This window comes from Jaculus jaculus, chromosome 1 (genome assembly GCF_020740685.1).
Source record: "Jaculus jaculus isolate mJacJac1 chromosome 1, mJacJac1.mat.Y.cur, whole genome shotgun sequence".
Lineage (NCBI taxonomy): Eukaryota > Metazoa > Chordata > Mammalia > Rodentia > Dipodidae > Jaculus > Jaculus jaculus.
Genome location: NC_059102.1, coordinates 121,922,426 through 121,944,899, shown reverse-complemented (window position 1 = coordinate 121,944,899; position 22,474 = coordinate 121,922,426). Strand labels below are relative to the sequence as shown.

Genomic DNA, 22,474 nt, shown 5'->3' with positions numbered 1-22,474 from the left:
AAGGTTATTTCCAGCTTATAGTTTTGAGGGGAAGTTTCATCAGGGTGGAGAAAGCATGGCATGCCTGAACAAGAAGCTGGGTGTCACAACTTATCATATCAGCTAGGAGGAAGCAGCTAGAATGAGCTAGCTAGCAGTGGCAAAGGGGCTGAACTATAAAGTGCCAAGGCCTGTGGCCAGTGACACACCTTCTCTAAGGCTCCACTTCCCAAAGATTCTATTAGCTGGGGACTAAGTGGGAAGCTCAGTTACAAACATACGAGGCCATGAGGTTACATCTTACATTTAAACCAGCACTCAGCCCTACAATCTCCTGGAGGGGGGGTAGAGAAAATAATATGTAATTGATAAAGCTGTGTTTAGTTGGATGTTTTGTCCCAGAAATGGGAAGCTCACTTCTGCATTCTGTGCCCCATTCTCTGACTGTTTTCTAGCAGCATGACAAGAAATGCCTGCCCCCCAATATCACAGAGAATGGTTTCAGAGGGGGCATAGGACAAAAAAGCACAGTCTTCACTTGTATTGTGAAATGTGAAATAAAAGCTATTGGCTCTTTTAATGAAGTGTGTTCTCTTTTCCTTCCCTCAGTATACTTGGTGCATTATAAAGGAGACAGGCACATTCTACTTTTGTTCCTCTAATTTTTTTTTCATAGTTACATAGTAAGTCCATTTAGCTCCCCAACTTTGTTTATTATAGTTTTCTTGTGTAGAAAAAAATGAACTAAATTAATTAAAAGTAATTAAAAAACCTAAATTGCACCCCAGGCCAAACATATCAGGATGTGGATGTATGGAACCCAGGTGACAAAACTTTTTACAGCTCCCCAGATGACATCTGCATGTAGATTAGAAGGTGGATCACTCTGAGCCATTCTGTGGCGGCACACATCTGTATTTCCAAAATTCAGGAAACAAATCTAGGAAGATAGTGAATTGGAGGCTGTCTGGGCTACATAGAGAGTTCCCGGGCAAGCTTGGGCTACTTAGTGAGACCCTGTTTCAGAAACCAAGTGTTAAGGGTATAGCTCAGTGGAAGAGTGTTTACTCAGGATGCACTGGGCCCTGGATTCAGTTCTCTGCACTGCCCTGAAGCCCCAGTCTTTTTGAATACTCTTTACTAAAAAGAATAAAAACGCCGGGTGTGGTGGCGCACGCCTTTAATCCCAGCACTCGGGAGGCAGAGGTAGGAGGATCGCCGTGCGTTTGAGGTCACCCTGAGACTACAGAGTGAATTCTAGGTCAGCCCGGGCTAGAGTGAGACCCTACATTAAAAAACCAAATAATAATAATAATAATAATAATAATAATAATAAAAACTCCTCCAATTTTATAGATAAAAATGTTAGGAGAATGATATCCCAATGACATGTTAAGAATTTTCCCTTGATACTGGTAATATACTTAGGTGATTTGCTTTCCTTTTCAATTTTTTTCTTGTGCCTATTTACAAAAGTTCCTGCAATTAACATGGAATTCTTGTACAAAAACTAAAGAATCAAAGTAAACACAGCTAAGTCCTAGAAGAAAAATTTGTCACAAATGAAGATCATGAGTCAACTCAATGAAAAAATAATAAAGCATTTAATTTCATCTATACATAGATAGCACCACATCATGAATGCAGAAGTTCACGTTTTAAACTGGTCTTATTTGTAGACCTGTGAGGCATAGGGCAGGCTGAGCTCCTTGAGGTAGGAGATGCCCTTGTGCCATTCACTAAGGGTGGCCCTCTCCTTGCCTGTTTAGAAGCTCTGGGCTGAGGGCGCCAGTGGTCTTCCTTCCTCCTGTGCCCTGGGCGGGCGGGGCCAGTGCACAGTCCTGGAGCTGAGCTGTATATTCCGTGCTGGATGTCAGCAAGGAGAAATGTCAACACACACGCATGAAGCCACTTACATACACAGAAGACAAAATTACTTACTTGTTAGGTTTTCTTTTCTATAATCTGAGGGGGAAAGGATAAACATTTGTTTTAAGCGAGCATCAATAAATTCCCTGTCTTTTGCTAGAGAGTGCTAAACAATGCAACTTCTCTTTCAGCTTTTTAATATGCAACTGAAAAACATTCTTGGCATTCGAATGTGAAAACTGCATCTTTGAAATGAAACCAGTAATCAGGATGAACAACATAGTTCCTCACAGACAATGTTTATTAGAGCAACATGCAGTGATGCAGGTTTATTTTGTGAGATCAGCATTTTAAGACATGTGGCTTATTTTTTGCATGCTTAAAAACCTACATTGTTGATGAAGAATGAAGACTTTTACTCCTTTATTCCACTCTTCTGAAAAAGATGTTTCTTAGCCATTTTCTGCACATTCCAAAAAATGTTATAGGTGTTCAGAAGACACCCCCCCCCCGAAATAAGGCAAGTAGCAGTTCAAAGTGCCCTTTAATTTATTTTAGAATAAATTTAATAAGTCTTTATGCTTGCCTAAACAATAAGACAGTATGAGTATTCTACTATTAGATGTGTGAGGTAGGCAAAACAAAACAAAATATTAGAAAGGCCTAGATCCATTAGGAGCTTGGAGTACACACCTTCTTCGGTTTTTAAGCTAGTAAACTCTTAATGCCCAGGGTCTTTGTTACCTAGATATGGCAGTCTGGTGCAGGCCATGGGGTCCCAGTGCATGCTGGGGAGGGTGCTGCAGTCGGGCACTGGGAGGAGATGCATCCCAGATCTGTAAAGTCCTCTGTGAGCTTTTCCTTCCATCGCCAGCCATTCCTTTGCACAGAACAGTTCCTTTACTGCCAGGCAGTACTCCCTAAGATATTGTGGGGAGAACAAAGCTGGATGAATCATGACATGACACATAGTCTAAATTGTGATAGTCTAAATTCTGTATTTTCAAAACATCATCAGAGTACATGGTACTTACAGAAGACTTGTTAAAAGGACTCCTTTGTGACTACAACTAATGGAAGACGTGTTAAGGTATAGTACATTATATTGTGGGATGAAATATTATAATGTTTTTTTTAAATTATAATGGTCCTGTAGAAAGGAACGTTTATATTTCAAAGGTGTTAGGTTAGTAGATCCTGATATGTCTGTCTTCCCCCAAGTGCATATTAAGATAATTAAAGGAACAGAAATAAGGTACCAAAAGTCATGAATCATTTTCTAGTAGATTCTAGCCTGGAGATTTTTCTATAGCCTTAAGACCAATGGGCAGGACTTCAGAAACACTCTGAGCTCTTCTGCTGATTTTGTGCCCTGGAAAAAAAGCACCTACACCTGATTTTTACAGGACGGTGGTTGCCTTCTGGACCAGTCTTTCCCTGAAGAGGCAGAGTTCTGCCCTGTGGCTGCCAGTGCTTCCACGTGAGAAAGCCTGCTTAGTAACCAGCAGAATACGAAGCTGTTAAGGTTCATCTGTAATTTGAGGAGAGAGGGAGCTGAAGGAAGATGGGCGGGAGTAATTGGAACTTGGGGATTAATATTAGTTTGAATCTAAGAGACAAATTGCAGCAGGAGAAACCTGACTAATTCAAAATTAAGATTGTTAGTATTCATAATGAGAGGGAAATAATTAAGAAGTGTAAGGGCTAGAATGAAACTCAGTGGTAGAGCACTTGCCTAGCATGCACAAACAAGGCCCTGTCTTCTGTCCTCACCACCACAAAACAGAGAGGAGAGAGGGAAGAGAGAGAGAGAGGGGGGGGAAATAACAGCTATATTATATTCACTATATGAAGGATTCAGAGAAGAAAATGTATGTTTGTGTGTGTGTGTGCGTGTGTGTGTGTTGTTGTCCAAACACTCATACATTGCACATATGGCACCATGATGTCTTTTTCTGACATTCATGCCTGCACTCCTGCTTGCCTAACTTGCCAAGTGGGTTAATTAAGCATTGTAGAGTGAAGGCACCATGTGTTATGGATGTGATGGGACACAGCAGGGATCACGAATATAACAATGTGTTGTAGAATTTTGAAAATCTCTGAAAGAGAAGAAGGCTTTTAGGGTTTCTGACAGTGAGGAATCTTTGGAGAATGTTGGACTTGGGTCTCACTCTTGTCTTGCAGAGATCGTGTTGGACTCATGCAGCACAATTCAAATGTGCACAAATCAACATGAGCGAAATGAAAAAAGAATTGACAGTCCACATTGTGCACAGGATGCAAATATGTAAGAAGACTTTATTTTAAATGGAAGAACATATTAAAGATTGGATTTTTTTCTGGGTTCTATGTTGTCATTGCCATGCACTAAAGCATGTCCTCTATAACAGACTTTTCACAAAGGACAAAAAATTAGGATGTGGTGAAAAGGTAGACTAAAAGTACGTTAATTAGAACATGGTAGTAATTAGAGAAAGTAAAGCTCACAAAGAAATGAAACCAACACTAAAAGACAGAATCATCATTTAAAATGGAAAAGTAATAGCATTACAAAAAGGAGCAAATGTTTGACTTGAACTGATTTTCAACTAAATACAGAAAATTTACAAAAAATAAAATTAATTGACAAGATTACATAGCCAACAAGGAAGGACAAGATATCTAAAGTACAAGTAACATATTTATAAACAAGAAAACTAGAGCACATAAAAAAGGAAAATACTCACTCATGTACTATAAGTAAACATTTTTAGGGCCTTGGGAAGAAAAATAAGGCAATTCTCTCCAACTTAATCCTATAAGTTTAGTGTCTCTCTAATTAAATTAAAAGTTGAATTACATGTTGACACACATAACACTTTTTATAATTTCATTGTAAAAGTAATTGCAGGTCTGGAGAGATGGATTAGCAGTTAAAGTGCTTGCCTGTGAAGCCTAAGGACCCAGATTCAACTCCCCAGAACCCATGAGAGCCAGATGCATATGGTGGCGCATGAGTCTGGAGTTCAGTTGCAGTGGCTAGGTGCCCTGGCACTCCCATTGTCTCCCTTTATCTCTCTCTCTAATAAGTAAACAAGTGAAAATAAAATTCATCATATAAGTAATGATTAAAATCATTAGAAAGAAAAACCTGTGGAATTCATAGTATAATAAAGTATAGCGATGCAGAAATTAAATTCAAGTATTTGTAGTGCAAAACAAACAATACAATAGAATTCAAAGAACAGAGCCATGGATATAATCAAATATTAGTAAGTCTCCCTCAGTGGTAACCAACTACCCTGGTGTTAGCCTTTCAAGGCCCACTTGTGGAGAAGCTCCTTACTCCAGGTTATCGAGGTTGGCTCACCTCCCTCCCTCCCAAAGATTACTGATTCACAATATTTTGCTGAGGGCCAAAACTTATACCCATCACTTTAATTTTCATTTATAGAATAACTTTGATGTGCAAAAAGAAATCTCAGTAGTTGGCCTACTAATAAGTTTATAAATTCATCATTAAAGGCCAGTTAGTTTTTAATGGTATCTCTTATTTATTTATTTAGTTGTCAAAGAAACAGGGAGAGAGAGAATGGCCACATCAGGGCCTCCAGCCACTGCAAACAAACTCCAGACACATGTACCCCCTTGTGCATCTGGCTAACGTGGGTCCTGGGGAATTGAACTTGTGTCCTTTGGCTTTGCAGGCAAACACCTTAATCGCTAAGCCATCCCTCCAGCCTTCTTAATGGTATCTCTACATGAAACATAATTGCTGATGGATATTACTGATTTATCTGAATCAATCCAATTTCAGTCAAATTGTAAGTACTATTAAATAAGTTTCCTTTTTCATTGAGTTCTTTTCCATCTTTGTGTATGTGTTTGTGTGTGTGCATGTGGGTGCAAGCATGCCACAGCTCACATGTGGAGGTCAGAGGACAGCCTCGGGTGTCAGTCCTTGTCTTCCACCTTGTTAAAGACAGGGCTCTTGTTCTCTGTTTCATACACTGCATGAGCTGGCCGATGAGCCTCTGGGAATTCTGTCTCTAACTCCCACCTCACCATAGCACTGGGATGCAGACATGACCTACCACAGCCAGGTTCATATGGGTTCTAAGGACCTGAAATCAGGCCTCACACTTGCATGGAAAGCACTTTATCCACTGAGTCATCTCCCTGTCCCCAGCTGAGCTTAGGAAATTATGAGGAGATAAACAGAGTTCTATGTAAACTTGATGTTAAGCACAGAAGCTGATTTCATGAAGCCATTCACAAACTAGGGCAGAACTGCTTAGGATAGTCTGGTGTATAAAATCTTGTAATGAGAGTATCCAAAGCATGACTCATTATTGTTGTGAAAATGCATTATTTTAAATCAAAAGAGAAAAGATGAAAATTTTGATATGTGTCCCTGAGACAACTGGCTAACTCTACAGAACAAGTTCAAGAATTAACTTCCCTCAAACTGAAGGTATATGAAGAACTTGACAACAATATTAGGGCACATATTTTAAAACACAGTGATAGAGGCAGGAACTAAAAGTGGAGAGGTTAGCTGATTTGATTGCCAAAAAACTGAATTACCAAATTATACCTAAAAAGAGCTGATACAAAACAGTGCTTCTTTTGGAAATACATACCAACAAATTTATAAGTATATGACATCTGTAATTTACTTTATAGTAATTCATCTGGGGATGGCACTGCAGAGAGCTGATGGGTGGGATGAATGAGACTGACTATGAGATGGGAATTGTTGAGTGACTGACACGGGAACTATCATTGTTCCATCACCTCTACTTTTGTATACATATGAAAATACTCATAAAATAAAAACAAAGGGCTGGACAGATGGCTTAGCGGTTAAGCGCTTGCCTGTGAAGCCTAAGGACCCCGGTTCGAGGCTCAGTTCCCCAGGTCCCACGTTAGCCAGATGCACAAGGGGGCACACGCGTCTGGAGTTCGTTTGCAGTGGCTGGAAGCCCTGGCGCGCCATTCTCTCTCTCTCCCTCTATCTGTCTTTCTCTCTGTGTCTGTCACTGTCAAAAAAAAAAGAAAAAAAAAGAAAAAAAACCCCACACAAAATCAAAGGTCTATTTTGCATCTGAGGAATAATGTAATTTACAAATTATGTATAATCAAGATCCATGATCCATGATTTTATATATACTTTTATTATATATATATATATATACACATACACACACACATATATATATGCATAAATATACACATATGCTTATATATACTTTTATTAGAAGTAAGTGTGTAATCTAAAAGGGAAAATATAAATAGAAAAGTTTTTTAAAAAACAAAAATAGTCAGATACACTTATAGTCACCCATTTCTTTTTTTATGTTTTTTAAAAATATTTTTACACAATGGAGTTATATGAGTCTTATAATCAGAAAAGAAAATGGCTATCACCATAAAACCCAGTTTTAATCTAATAATTATTTCTTTGAGCATCAGTCTATACTATGGAGCTGTTACAACCAAGAATCACTGTAGAAGTATGGCAACTTCTATTTGCCACAAGTCACATTGATAGTAAAGGGCAAGGCTGACAGATCTACTGTCATATTCTTGTATGTATAATACTGCAGTATTTCCTACTTAATGAATTTTACACTATTGACTAATACTTTAAACATACAATTTTCAGAATATGATGAAGACCAAGAACATAAATCTAAGCATATAAAAAGGTGATGTTTAACAGGGATACTATTTCTTCAAATGACTGCAAGGGCATTTGAAAAAAATCAGTACTTTCAGAAGACATTTTATTTTTTTTTCTAACCCACCTATTTTCTTATTTTCTTTTTGATAATAGTTTTAGGTTTTTTCTTCTTCTCCTTCCCTTTCTTACTGAGGGCATCCCCTCAATGTTAGAGTCCCTAGAAATATCTGAACACAGATCATATCTGATCACAATACAGTCTACTTAGGTGAAGAAAATTATATTTCTCCCATAGTGTCAACACACCTATAAACTTAGTTAGGAACAAAACCTCTTGTTTAATCATCTTACCATGTAATCTTTTTAAATGTGCTCTAACATTATTCCAATTTAACTATTTCTTGGTTTTATTAAAATAGTTGTGAAAGAGCTGGAGAAATGGCTTAGCAGTTAAGGCGTTTGCCTTGGGCTGCAAGGCCATTGAGAAATCCAGTGGGAACTGAGCTAAGAACCTCCTCCATGCAGACCAGCTGACAGAAAGCTGGAAGAAGCCATTCTGCATGCAGTTCAATGGGAGAAAGAGAAATCACCAGTGAAGATACTCAACAGTGGACACTGCAAGCCTTATATTTGGCCAATCAGGCCAAATGAGCCAACGGGTACAATAGTGGCATGTCTGTCATGGTGGAAATCAACTGCCCTCTAATTGGACTGGAGGCCCATTCCATGGGAGGGAATACATCCCTGATGCTGAAAACTTAAAACAGGGGTAGTCATGAGCCCTAGGGGTGTAACATTTGCTATTTTCTGGCTAAATTTATATACTATGCTTATCAAACTGCCCAGTAAGCACTTCTCTTAATGTTCATACCCTTATATTAGTGCTACTCTCACTTTTGGAAGAGAATCTTCTCTTTTTAGATGGCAGTGACCTTGGGATGACTCAGAAGGATATGTGATTTTTATAAGAAATATTTTTGTATAACTATTTCTCCCAAGTGTGGTAAGTGTGTCAATTTACGATAGACAGTACATACTTTAAAATAATGCTCATCATAATTTCATTTTCTTAAAACAATTTTATTTATTTATTTATTTGAGAGTGACAGACACAGAGAGAAAGACAGATAGAGGGAGAGAGAGAATGGGCGCACCAGGGCTTCCAGCCTCTGTAAACAAACTCCAGACGCGTGCGACCCCTTGTGCATCTGGCTAACGTGGGACCTGGGGAACCGAGCCTCGAACCGGGGTCCTTAGGCTTCACAGGCAAGCGCTTAACCGCTAAGCCATCCCTCCAGTCCAATTTCATTTGTTATTAAATAATTCTGAATCACTCAGTGCTATCTTTATTTTCTTTATCTTAACTACTAATAAATTCTATATTAATTTAGTATGTCTTATTTTATTTAATAGGACTCTGGGAGATTGATATGATAGAGGATATTCAGTTTGATAATGTGAAATGAGCAAGAGTAACACTGTAGCAGATATTTTAGGGTGTTATCTGTAAGTGCAGAGTCTTCATATTGTAGACTATCATTAATGATTTACATTGTAGAAATTTTGTCTTATTAATTACCTCTGTTGGTTGAAGACCAGATTTTGCCTTGAAAATGCATTCTTTTGCAAACTCTGTAGACAGAAAAATGAAATTTCCCCCTTTACTCAGATTTAAAATCTTACCTGCAAACGGGGATGGGAGTAGGTACCATCCCGGGGCTGCACTCTTGGTAGAGATGGTGGCATAGCAAAGCCTCGGCCGCAGGCCGGCACAGTGGGCTCACTGCCTTCAGTTCATCCCATGCACTGTGCACCAGGAGTTCTTGGGACTCTTCTGGGTCCACGTAGGAGGTGTTGAAAAACACAAGTGTATCTTTAGCCAGAACTGCCTCACACACTTCCCCTCGGTACTGGGCGCAGTAGCCTTTGTTATCTTTTTGTGGTTTACTGAAAGAAGCAATGGATGTTCCCAATCACACGCTATTCCTTGGCATTCGTTTACTATTCTCATTCCCAGTTGCAATTATAGCGGCTCCAGCTACCTCAGGAGGGTTGCTATGAAGGCCAAATTGATGAAGGGAATTAAAAGCTTTGGTAGCTTTCAAAGGCTAAATAAATTTGGTTATTTTTGTTGTTCACATTACAAATAGAGTAAGTTTACTCTTAGTAAACTCAGCTCATGTGCTTCTTGCAAAATCTGATCTATACAAAGAAATACACCTGAAAAAATTCTTTTAAGTAGCAAATGAGAAAACATAATAATTGATCTTATCCAAAGAGCTTGCAACCTTAAGAGTAGTTCATTTATGTTACGGTAGTTGAGTATCCAAAATTTTTACTACAGTCCCATCATTACTACACCTTCCACACTTAGATTCGCTCATTCATTGATCTTCTCAGAATTCCATTAAAGGAAAAGAAAGCCATATAGGGAGATGGGTGAGACTTTCAGAGGAGATAAGTAGCATCTTTAGCTTTGTAATTTTCTTGTTGCATATCTTGGGGGGAAGTCACTTGATCACTGGGTGCTCTAGATACTCTGCAGAATGATGCAAGTATTCATTCTGAACTCAGGTTATTACATGTTAATGGGTAACTATGGGAAAAGAAACTGTAAATACTATAGGTTCTGTATAAAGATAAGATTAAAGACTTGTCTTCTATCACAACTATAAAGGACATGAGGGGAATGGAAATCACTGTTGGTAGTTTTTTTATACACTTGTCTGGAAATTATAACCCATAGACTCATCTGAAAATATTTATTATGTATAGACATGATGATTTCAACAATTCTTATACTTTCCATCAGATCTATCATTAGCAAGTAGCAAGAAAGCCCTAAATTGTATTTTTCATTTAGCTGTATATACCTATTAGGATTTAGCATCCCATTCTCTTTATATAAAGGATTAAAAGTAAGAAAATTAAACACATTGGATTTTGTGGGAAATTTTTAAGTTAGGATAGGGACCCCCATTTGGATTTGAAAACAGATATTTCACAAATCGTCATTGGTTGGTTGATCTTGGAAACAAAACCATTAGAATAAGATACAATGTATTCATCAAGTTCTAAAACATAGTTATACTTAAATAGTGTTTTATAAAATACTTTTCATTTAATTTGGACTTGCCTTTAAATTATTAGCCAGAATGCATATTAATTAGCTATTTAATTCATAAGGGCTCTTAAAAATAAAGACTTAGAGAAAGAAAAAAAATCTCATGAAAACTTACATGATTTAAAATTAGGTTAAAAATGGAGAAATATCTTACCTGTTTAGGAACTCTATGAAGACACTAAGAAACTTTGTAAGAAGCAAAGCTTTAAGAACCTGTATAATAGACTCAGAAAGAGCTCTGCTTGGTTTGTATATGGGTTTACATATTGTTATAATATCTTGACAAAAAGGAGGTTGGCGAATGACAGCAGGTATGACTTTATTCACTTAACAGAAAAAGCTTGTATTACATAAAAGTTCAATCCGAATATGTACTTCTTTTTATGAAATCTCTATAAAGTCTTTTAAACATTCTTAGCATGGTTGAACAGTATTGAAAGCTCAGGTTTATGAGCATAGTGGCTCATGCCTATCATCTCAGCACTTGGGAGACTGAGGTAGGAGAACTGCTGTGAGTTCAGGGTCAGCTTGGGCTACAGAGTGAGTTCCAGGTCAGCCAGGGCTACATTGAGAACTTGCCTCAAAAAACAAACAACAAAAGAGAATATATACATAATAGTCTTATAAAAGTATATACATACATGTATGCATATATACATGTGCTCTTATATATTATATAATGGTGTTTATAATAGTATATATATACATGCATATGAATATATAAGGTGTTATAATACAATTATATATAAGTTAATATAAATAAGTCAAGTATATGTGTATATAAATATACTATTATAATATCATTAATAAGATATATAGAGGGACAGAAGGCTATGTACCTACTTACTTATGTAAGGACTGCTTAATTATAGTTTCAGCATTGCAACCTCTTCTGTTTTAGCTCCTGTTGTATTTACCTACATCTTGCTGGACAATACACCTGACAAAAACAGCTGATGGAAGAAAAGGGTTTATTTTGGCTTGTAGTCTTGAGGGGAAGGTTCAGGTTGGTAGGGATACAGATAGTCGAGCAAAGGCTGGACATCACCTCCTTGTCATAACAGGTGGAAAACAGCAGCAAGAGAAAGATCTGTGCTCTAACAAGGGTGAGTGGGCTATAACACTCCTGAACATACCCCTTGTAACACACCTTCTCCAGCAAGACTCCAGTTCCCAAGTTACCACTACCTGGGGACCAAGCATTGAAAACACATGAGTGTTTGGGGGAGGGGGCATCTGATTCAGACCATTGCATCTCTTTTTTATCTTTTTCAAATACTTACAAACCTCATAATTTACACAGTCATCACATTTCAGATACATGACATCAAAGTGAAGTGAGCTATTTCTCCAAAGATTTTAAAGGTTTAAAAAAGATTCAGTCATGCTGTCAGTGAGAACTGGGAAATAAAAAGATACACTGATATTTTTTCTATTCTTTTCCACATTATGCCAACCCTCCATTGTCTACCTAAGTACCTAAGACCATATTTCTCTGTCCATGATTCTTGGGACTGCTGCAAAGGCGGCCCTGTATGCACCTGGTCCTATTGCTCATTTGATCCATGGGGCAGAGGTCATAGAGATTCTTCACAAAATGTTCCTCTGGAGCATCTCTTAAAAATGTTAGTCAAGGGTCTGAAGAGATTGCTTAGTGGTTAAGGGCCCTTGTCTGAGAAGCCTAAGGACCCATGTTCAACTCTGCAGATCCCATGTAAGTCAGATGCACATGGTGGTACACGTGTCTGGAGCTTCTTCGCAGTGGCTGGAGGCCCTGGTATTCTCATTCATTTTCTCTCTCTCTTTGTCTCTCAATAAATAAGTAAAAATAAATTTAGGGCTGGAGAGATGGCTTAGCGGTTAAGCGCTTGCCTGTGAAGCCTAAGGACCCCGGTTCGAGGCTCGGTTCCCCAGGTCCCACGTTAGCCAGATGCACAAGGGGGCGCACACGTCTGGAGTTCGTTTGCAGTGGCTGGAAGCCCTGGCGCGCCCATTCTCTCTTTTTCCCTCTATGTGTCTTTCTCCCTATGTCTGTCGCTCTCAAATAAATAAATAAAAAATGAAAAAAAAAATAAATAAAAAATAAATTTAAAAATATTTTAAAATGCTTGTTAAGGGCTGGAGACATGGCTTAGCAGTGAAGGTGTTTGCCTGCAAAGCTGGTTTGATTCCTCAGGACTCACGTAAGCCAGATGGGCAAGGGGCACATGCATCTGGAGTTTGTTTGTAGTGGCTAGAGGCCCTGGTGAGCCATTCTGTCCCTTTCTCTTTCTCTCTCTCTTCCTCCCTTTTTCTTTCTCTCTGTTAAATAAAATCAATCAATCAATGTTTAAAAATGCTAGCTAATATTGCACATAGCTCCAGTCCCTGCATAATCTCCTGACAAAGTAAACTTCGATGCCTTCCCATTCTGTAATGCAAAAAGGGGATCTGAGGCTGGAGGGATGGTTTAGTGGTTAAGGCGTTTGCCTGCAAAGCCGAAGGACCCTAGTACAATTCCCCAGGACCTATGATAGCCAGATGCACAAGGGAGCACACGCGTCATTCATTTGCAGTGGCTGGAGGCCCTAGCATGCCCATTCTTTCTCTCTCTCTCCCTCTGTCAAATAAATAAATAATTTTTTAAAAAGGGAACCTGCCATTCCAAGTCTTTTTTTCTTTTCTTTTTCATTACTTATGTACATACTCAGTGTGTAAACAGCACATGTTGATACCATCCTTATCCTCATCCCTGTCCTCCCCTCTCTGCAGGGACCCTCCTTATTGAGAATGCCAGTTATCCCCATGGGGATTGTGGGTCGTGCATTGTGGGGGTAACCATCAATTATAGGGAAGAGGCAATGTCTCTGTGCATAATGTCCCCACTTGTGGCTCTCACAATCTTTCCACCTTTGATAACAGACGACTCTACATGGTCAGGTGGAATACTTAAGAAGCTCTTGCTAGGCTTCTTGTTTCTCCTGTTTCCTCTGTTGCAATACATATGTGTCACATACAGGAGAACACTTTGAAATGTCATCTCCCAGTACCTACAAAGGAGGCATCTATTCTCTTTGAACTTCGTCCAAGGGTATATCCAGCTATGACCAGCTATGCCCTTTTTGGATTAAGAAAAATAGCCTAGCTGAGGAGATTGCTCAGTGGTTAAAGGCACTCTCTTGCAAAGCCTAAAGGCCCGGGATCAATTCCTTGGCACGTGCATCTAGAGTCCGTTTGCAGTGGCAGTAGGCCCTGGCGTGCCTTCACTCGTCCTGTCTGTTTCATTCTCTCTCAAATAAATAAAAATATTCTTTAAAAAGAAAAGAAAAAAACCCCGCTCTATTGGAAGTACATGCCATAGCTACACCTCTCCTTGGGTACAAACAAATCTTCACCTACATAGCAATTGGCTTATCTCTCCTATGGAGGTAAGGCCAAGGCTCTATACCTTTCCTAATCTTCAAGGCTGCACTTGGTAAGAGCTCCCAGGAAATTCTCTTGTCTCTGCCTCCTATCTTGCTGTCACTTCTGCTTGAGCTGTAGGGTTTTATCCACTGAGCCTCTCCCCAGACCCTGGAAAGCAAGCCTCCCTGGGGCCAAGCCATCTGCGTGTGCATGCAGTGTCAGCTGAGCAGGCGCCCATGGAGTGATGTACAAGTATCCTGCCTTTGCAGGAGATCTTTGCCAACTTTTGCTGCCAAGTGGCCTTGGCAAGAAGGACTTGATCTCCTCTGAAAAACCTCTTGTGATTCTTCTGAATAAAGTTAATATCTATTTATTATGTAAAATTAAATGTATAAAAGAAAATTTTAACTTAAAAAATAAAATTTAAATATGTTAGGCCAATATATAAACATTCTTTCTATATAATATGTTTAAATTATTAATTATATACATAAAATATCACAATAATAGGCATATTTTATGTCTTGCATTTTTGCCTAGTATAGTATCATAGCCATTTGCCTATACCATAATTTTTTCATATGAGGGTCCTATATCATAATTTTTTATAACAGCTTTTAATCAAATTCCTTTATTAGTAGATATGTATGTTGTTGATATATCCGTAATGATAAAGCTTTTATGAACATTATTGCTCATTATTCTTATTATATCCTCAGGATAAAATACTGAAACTGGACTTATTAAGTCAATAGGTAAACCATCGCAGTGTTTGTAAGAAAAAAATGCCAAGCTGGAAATTGTAAAAGTGTTAGTAATTTTCTAGCCAGCAGCAGAGTTTGAGAACAGTTATGTTATTACAAGTGAAAAATGATGGGACAATTTTTATTTTTTGAGATGTGGTGTCAGTTGGTTGTCCACAGGGCTTTGTGAGTGCTGGGCGTACAGTTACAAGCCACTATGTCCAGCATGAGATTATTCTGTGATTAGCACTCATTAAGTTCCTAATGAGTTTAAACTCAACTTGAGTATACTTGCATGGGTATGACCTATGTTTACATTTTAAGCTCTGGGAATGTATATGCTTCTGTTATTATAGTATCTTGTAATTAATCTTTATATGCATGTAAAATATGAATTCCTCTGGGAATAAATTAGCTAAAAATAATTAGTTTAACATTGGTTTGTTTCTCCATTTCTTATAGAGTGCCAGGAAAAGAGTACTTAGTTTTAAGATACACAGGGAGTGGGGAGGGAGAACAGGTGGACAAACAGGCCTGTGAACGAAAGCAGTCATGTCTTAATGGTCAGGTGGCCTGCCTTTAAGTCTTACCATGCATTTGTCTAACATATATCTCCAACAGATGCTTGGCTTCTCTGTGGAGTTCTGAAGAGTCACAACTTTGTCTTGAAGAACTGTGATAATCACTTGATAATTCACTAACTACTCACTGACTAAACAAATGCATCAAAGCTATGTAAATTGAGAGAGAATTTAGAGTGAACCAAACTCTGTTAAACAATAAAAAATTTAATTTCATGGACCTGGAATCAATCCTTGAAAGTATACGCCCTGCTCAGTGGCTGTGTTCCCTGGATAAGACAGGTTGGTGTACCGGTTATGTTGTGAAGTCTGTCTACTTGTGCTCAAGTGGAGGATTTGGGCTTTATGACTTGTGTGGACTTCCATCTTTTGCTCCATCTATTTCCTCATCTTGAAAAATGTGATGATAATAGTTCTCTCATAAGTTACTATAATGTCAAAATGAGAAAAGGTACCACAGAATTGACTTCAATGATATTATTACTATTGCTAATCACTAATATTTATGGCACTTCATAGAGTTTTCCTTAGGTGTTTTGTTTTGTTATTTTTTTTTTATTTTTATTTACTTGTTTGAGAGTGACAGACAGAGAAAGAGGCAGATAGGGATTGAGAGAGAATGGGCGCGCCAGGGCCTCCAGCCACTGCAAACGAACTCCAGACGCGTGCGCCCCCTTGTGCATCTGGCTAACGTGGGACCTGGGGAACCGAGCCTCAAACCGGTGTCATTAGGCTTCACAGGCAAGCGCTTAACCACTAAGTCATCTCTCCAGCCTCTGTTTTGTTATTTTTGAGACAGGGCATGGTTTAGGCAAGGCTGACCTTGAACTGGTCCTCCTGCCTTAGCCTTCACAGTGTTGGTGGGTGTGCATCACTAAACCCAGATCATTTTTGTTGGTTTTTAATTATTTTTGTTTGTATTGAGATAGGATTTCATGTAGCACAGGGTGGCTTCAAACTCACTATGCAGCCCAATCTGGCCTTGAATTACTTATCTTCCTGTCTCTGCTTTTGGAGGCTGGGATTACCTGTGTGAGACACAGAGCCTGTCTATGACATACATATTTTTATGAAAGCCTTTGATAAGTTCCATACTACACATATACACTTTAAGGTTCAAAATCTTACATCATGAATCAGTACCTTCTAATCTCATGAGAAAAGCTCTGAAGGAGCCCTTTAGAGTCAATGCTGGGTTTCATTTCCAATGGCATCATTTTCTAGCTGTGTAAGTCTCCAGCTCAGAGACTCTTAGTTTCTTTTCTGAAAACAGGGACAATCATTGTCCTTATTTCATGAGGTCATAAAGACACATCTAAACACATCTAAGCAAAGCTCAGAGTGCTTGATGCATATAAGTATCCACTGTCATAGGCTACCTCTCCTTTTTTGTCATCAACTGGTAAGAAATGTTAAAAGGTTTAGACATTGGAAAGTTTTGAAATGTTTACAGAGCCCAGTAGACAAATCACTGGAAGTCCAAACAAAAACCACAAACAGCCCTGAACATTAGAAAAATAGTAGTTTCTTACCTCCATTCTATGAACAGGAAAGAAATTCCCATAGGAAATCAAATGAAAAAAAAAAAAAAAAACAGGAGAAAAGAAAGTTAGTACATTTTCATCTTACAGCATTAATCTCCCTAATCTCAATGATTCTGCAAAGTTCTCTGCTTCTACTGGTAGGCCAGAAGCTACACTAAAGGGTGGGTGCATAGATTAAGATAGTGTCGTCCCTGGGAACTGTAGTGTGTTTCAAATGGAGGTAGGCATGGGTATCATCTACCATGGTGGTGTGCCAGCCCAGGACTCCCTCAATGGTCCATCAGGGGCTTTGCCTTCAGAAACTAATATGGCAAGTGAGTAGGGGAAGGTGGAGAGCTGATCTCCCTATAGGCAGCTGGTTTGGTAGCTATGACCCAGATACTAAGTCTCACAGGGTCCTGTACTCAGAAGGGCTCAATGGTTTCCTTAATGCTTGGCTATTACTATCTTGAAACAGTAGTTTTTGAATATTTTACTCTGCAGTGGACCCTGGGAATTGCATAGCTAGTCCTGTATTCAGAAGTAACAGCTTACCTCTAGCAGTGTCTCTTCCCCTGAACAGTATGTGACTCTTAGCAGGAAGGGACCCATATGCTCTCCCATAATAGGGAAGGTTATATGATGAGTTTGAGAACTATCCTTTGAGCATTTTTAAGGATTATAAAATGGATTTATTAGAGAACTCAATCTTCTTTCAATATAATGATTTTGTATTTTCACCATTTCTTTTATATTTCCTGGAATTGGTGACAGCATGATTTTTATAACCTTGAGTGTGTCTTTGAATCTTTATGAACTCAAAGTCAACCAAAATTTGTTAAAACACATAAAAAAATAACATTTTTTTGTTACATTTGCTAAGGAGCTCTAAAAGTGTTCGACATTAAGTAAAATAGAAAAAGATACTCTCAATGGTATAAATAATAATCTCTGTGATGAAATAAATTTTAGCAATATAAAAGTATATATATATATATATATATATATATATATATATATATATTTACGTGTGTGTGTGTGTATTGCCACATTATATGGAAAGTATTTGATTTTCATTTTTTAATTTCTGAATTTTAAATATTAGATAGATGCAGTAGCCATACTAACAAATTATCTAAACTCAGTTTAGATAAATTGGATCTAGATAAGCTGATTTGGGATGAATTAGTCATAAATGTATGCCACTTATCACATCAAAATGCTGGCAATTTCATTCCAATTATTCATAGCACAAATCCTCTTAGTTTTATTTAGTTTATTTTCTGGATTTTGTTTTATTCCCAATATCTAAGGTAAATGATTACAGGGAATACATATATAAACATACAAGTTATATAAACATAAAATTATAAATTATATCATATATGTTATAAATTTGTATGTATTATAAATGATACATATATAGATAGATAGATATATAAATTATAAAACATAAAATTACATTCATAAACACAGCCATACATGGCATGAACTTTTCCTTCAGATTGTCTAAGATGATACGGTGTAACCACCTTATTCTTTGTTCCATTAGGAAGTAGGTGCTGTACCCAGACAAAGAGCTTCAGTTCACATCTTTAAAATGATGGTGGGAGGGCATCCCAGTAAAAAAACAAAAAACAAAAACTTGAAGAGATGAATTGTTTCTCTAGATCATTCTCATCATTGGATGATTTTTGAAGAATGTCTAATACTGTTCTTTTCAACTAAGAATCAGAGACAAGTCCCAAAATCTAATGAAAGGTTTTTGTTTATTATTTTAAGTATCACTTTCAAAAAGTTCCATAACTGTTAGAACCTGAGGGTCCAAGTGGAGAATACAGCAGTGAGGTTCCCCTCACTGAAACAGTAGGGACATGTGATTTACCCATGAGTCCATTGTATAGAGAAGAAGTCTGCTAGGCTATCAAGTGGACTGGCTATTAAGACAAAAAAATCCTAATAATAAAAAGCTGTAGGGTTCCCCAACATGGATGGGATGAAGGGCTATGGGCTAACAGAGTCTTCTACATTGGGGTAGCACATGATAACATTGGCTTCTGCAAGACTCCGAAAGATTCACATGTCCCATGGCATGCAGATACTTGCAGCAAGAATGTGTTAACCTACTAGGCATTAAAAGCCTAGCCACTTCAATGGCTGGATTTAATCTTGGCTTTGTGAGAATGCTTGAGCACCTCTCTGAGCTTCAGCTGCCTAAGAGGTAAGACACAGATGATAAAAATACCCATCTCATCAAGTTGTGTGATTAAATAAATTCATAGATAGATGATAGTTATAAACAGATGTAGATGCATGGATTATATAGATAGGTAAGTAGATGATGTTACAGAGAAAGAATAGATTGTTAGATAATAGACATAGATAATGTATAGGTGGATTGATAGAGAGATAGGGTAGATCAGACAGACGGAACTAACTGGCATTGGGAATGCACTTTGTAATTCTTAGCATTATGGTATTACAGAAGCACAGCAGTCAATAGACCACTCCTATCTTCTATTCTGGAAAAGACACTTGCTTCCTTCCCTGTAAATCCTCTTCTTCTTTGATATCCCAAAAGAACTATCAAGAAGAGGAGAACGGGGGGTATATATTACAGCAGGAAACTAAGTCTCATCTGTCTCCCAAGTTCCTGAATTAAATACTGGGTGGAAGTAGGCTAAGTGAAGCAGAAGGAATTTAAATTGAATAATGATAGCAGAGTTTTAAAACTAGATCAGATTTAAGCATATAATCATTAAACATTTCCTGAGAATTATGGAATCTGTTTAAAAGCTTACAATGGATTTGATTCTCATAGGGAAAAGAAGAATCTAAGGAAGAAGATTCCCAGTTCCCAATGACTCAAGAAAAATGACATGCGTTTCTTATGTTACTTGTTAAGTTTAAATTTTCATTATGCTGGTTACACATCTAATCTTGGTCTTGTTACTTCTCTGGTACCTACTGAATTGATGAGTCATTCAAAGTTGTTCTGCAATCCACAATGGAATTACATTAAATTAAACACCTTTAATAAAAATCATCAGTTTATCCAACAGTCACCTTTAAAATTGAGCTTTTCCCCACAGGGGTTACTTAACTCAGGGATAAAAGCTCACATCCTTCTAGCCCTGCGGAGAGCTGGACACATGCTGACCATGTTCAGAAATAACAAGTTGAGAGAATCCATTTTGAAAATTTAATTTCCTATCTGCAAATTGAAATTCAGTAAGTCACCTCTCTTTTCTTGAGACAGGCAGGTCAGACTATAGGATTACCATTGTGGTCATCTAAGATATGTTACTGATCTTGTCCACAAGTTTTACTTTAGAGTTATGGTTTACGTTTTCCTGAACTAGGGAAAAGCCTGCAGGGAATCCTCAACGCTGAATTGAAAATCACCAAAGGATGTGGATAGGATGAACATAGTTCTACATTAGTAAGGAACTGTAGGGAAAAGAGGATCCACATGTGCCAAGCCTTGAGACACTTCTGCCATTGTGCTTGTGGAACAGATGGGTGGGAACCATAGGAAATTCCTCTGGAGAAAATGGTATATGATTTGGAGAAACAAAAGTAGATTCTAATAGCAGTTGGGCATGGAGACCTATTGAAACACGAAGGAGGAAAGGTCATAGACACGAAAATGTCCTCATTTTAAGATGAAAAGGGAGAATTCAACTACATAAAGATAAGTACCAAAGAAAGTCCAACATAGCATCTAGGAGGAGCAGAGTCACTAAGATACACTTCCAGATCAAAGCCAAGTAAGCAAAGAGAAATGAGTTAAGGGTGACTGCAAGAGAATCAGCAGATGCCCTCACTCACTGGGCTCCCATGTGTTGCTATGAAGATTTCTGGTCACATTTTTCCTCCCCTTCTCTTTCTTTTCTTATCCTTTCCTTCTCTTTCTCTCCCTTCCCTTCCAAAAGCTAGATTATTTTTCATTCTAAAAAAATTTCAAAATATTTGTAGTTCCTTTTAAATTAGTCAGCAAAACCTTGGCCTCTTTTGAACAGACATCAACTCTAATATAAGAAAGCCACCTGATTTCAGTACCTTTTGTGCCTAACTACAAAGCATCTGGAAGCAATTCAGTGTGGCTACCAGTTGTTGATTATTTATTATTCCTTCTCTTATTAAAAACAAAAAACATTTTTGTCCATTTTAAGCCCAAATAACACTACTATGTAATGCCAGGAGTGGTGTGCATTCTGTGGATAAGAATACTTTCTACCCATGGCACTTGAAGTGCTATGTTCATGGACGGGAGCATCTGCTATGTTACACATTCCTACACTGGGAATATGACTCTCAGGCATCAGAAAAACCATTTAACATAATAGTACATTTAATCTTCTATATCAATTCAGCTATAGAATTCAAAGTTCTGTTCTTTTTTCTGTAAAAGTATACAACATCATTGTAGTTTTATGGAACATAAAACTGCATGTGTGGTTCATTTTGGGGAGATTCTATCACACTGAGTTTCTCCCTATTGCCATTTTGGTGATGTTACATATATTTATTTGAGTTTCAGATTTAGAGTTGAGAAATCTTGAACCTTGTAGTCAGTCCAAAAAAGGACCATTGTAGACAGTGGAGATGGTGGTAGAATGAGACACAACACCCATCCCTAAGATATGATGAGCACACTCAAAACTTTGAACCTCACTGTCTGATAAAGGACCTATAGTGCCCCGGAAGACAGAAAATGCAGTCATGTATCCCTCTTTAAATGCCCCTGGTTGATCCAGGATGAAGCTTGTTATAGGGATGAGGGGCTGTTTTCCTGGTCTCCACCACAGTGAAGAAGGTTCTGGTAACAAAGCAAAGGCATCTTGCCAAATACCTGTCCTCATGGTGAGCTCAAATCGCAACCTGAGCCATTTGTGGTTGTAACCAGAGGGGAAATAGAGCTTCCTGGTTCATAGGAAAAAGTCCCAAAAGTTTTTCGACTCCTTTTGATGACCACCAGCAAATGTAAATGAATCAGAAAGAAGAATATCATGTTTCTAAAACAATGCACGGGGATTTGGGCAGACACATGGGAGGGTGTTAGAAAAATAAAGGGTGATCTTTCTTTTCTGTTGTGTTTCAAACTCTAGAAATATCATTCAACATAATCATAAACACTAGACAAGCTCTTTCCATGTCCAGTTTTCCTATTGGAATGAATAAATAAATAGACTGAGGCAATGCTTCCAAACAAAACACCGGGCTATGACAGAGGCCTATTGACTGTAGAATGTTAGGGGAGGGTAGACACGGCTAAAGTGAGAGGCAGTGGTGTCTGCAGTAAGGAGCACTGAAGAAGGGAAGAGGAGACACCACGTCTAATGGAAGCCCATTTCTTCAGGCAGCTCCACCAAAGGCCACTGGAGACAGGGAGGGACAGACATGGAAAAATCAGGTTCCATCCCCTCACTCCCATCAATCCGGGGAGCATCAGACCACACTTGTTGTATAAGCTCTTGAACTAACATAGCTCCAAAGACCCCTCTCCACCAGAGTTGCCTCACATCTCTGAATATTGGTCCAAGACGCATTCCTAGAGTTAGGGAGAATTTTCCTTCGAGGTTCCAGAGAGGTCTTCATGA

The 22,474-nt window shown here is 38.2% G+C and overlaps 1 protein-coding gene across 7 annotated transcripts in view; it reads right to left on the bottom strand.

Moving 5' to 3' along the window:
• Positions 1-22,474, bottom strand: part of Musk (muscle associated receptor tyrosine kinase) — a 112,448-nt gene that overhangs the window by 15,749 nt on the left and 74,225 nt on the right. For 2 of the 7 annotated variants that reach the window (XM_004656998.2, XM_004656997.2), the window contains 4 exons: positions 16,881-16,887; positions 9,200-9,463; positions 2,593-2,768; positions 1,921-1,944 (listed from right to left, as the gene is read on the bottom strand). In XM_004656998.2, coding sequence (XP_004657055.2) covers positions 1,921-1,944; positions 2,593-2,768; positions 9,200-9,463; positions 16,881-16,887 — 471 coding nt within the window. Of the gene's footprint in view, positions 1-1,920; positions 1,945-2,592; positions 2,769-9,199; positions 9,464-16,880; positions 16,919-22,474 lie in introns of all 7 variants that reach the window. The other 5 variants (XM_004657000.2, XM_004657001.2, XM_004657002.2 and 2 more) reach the window with 3 other exon arrangements.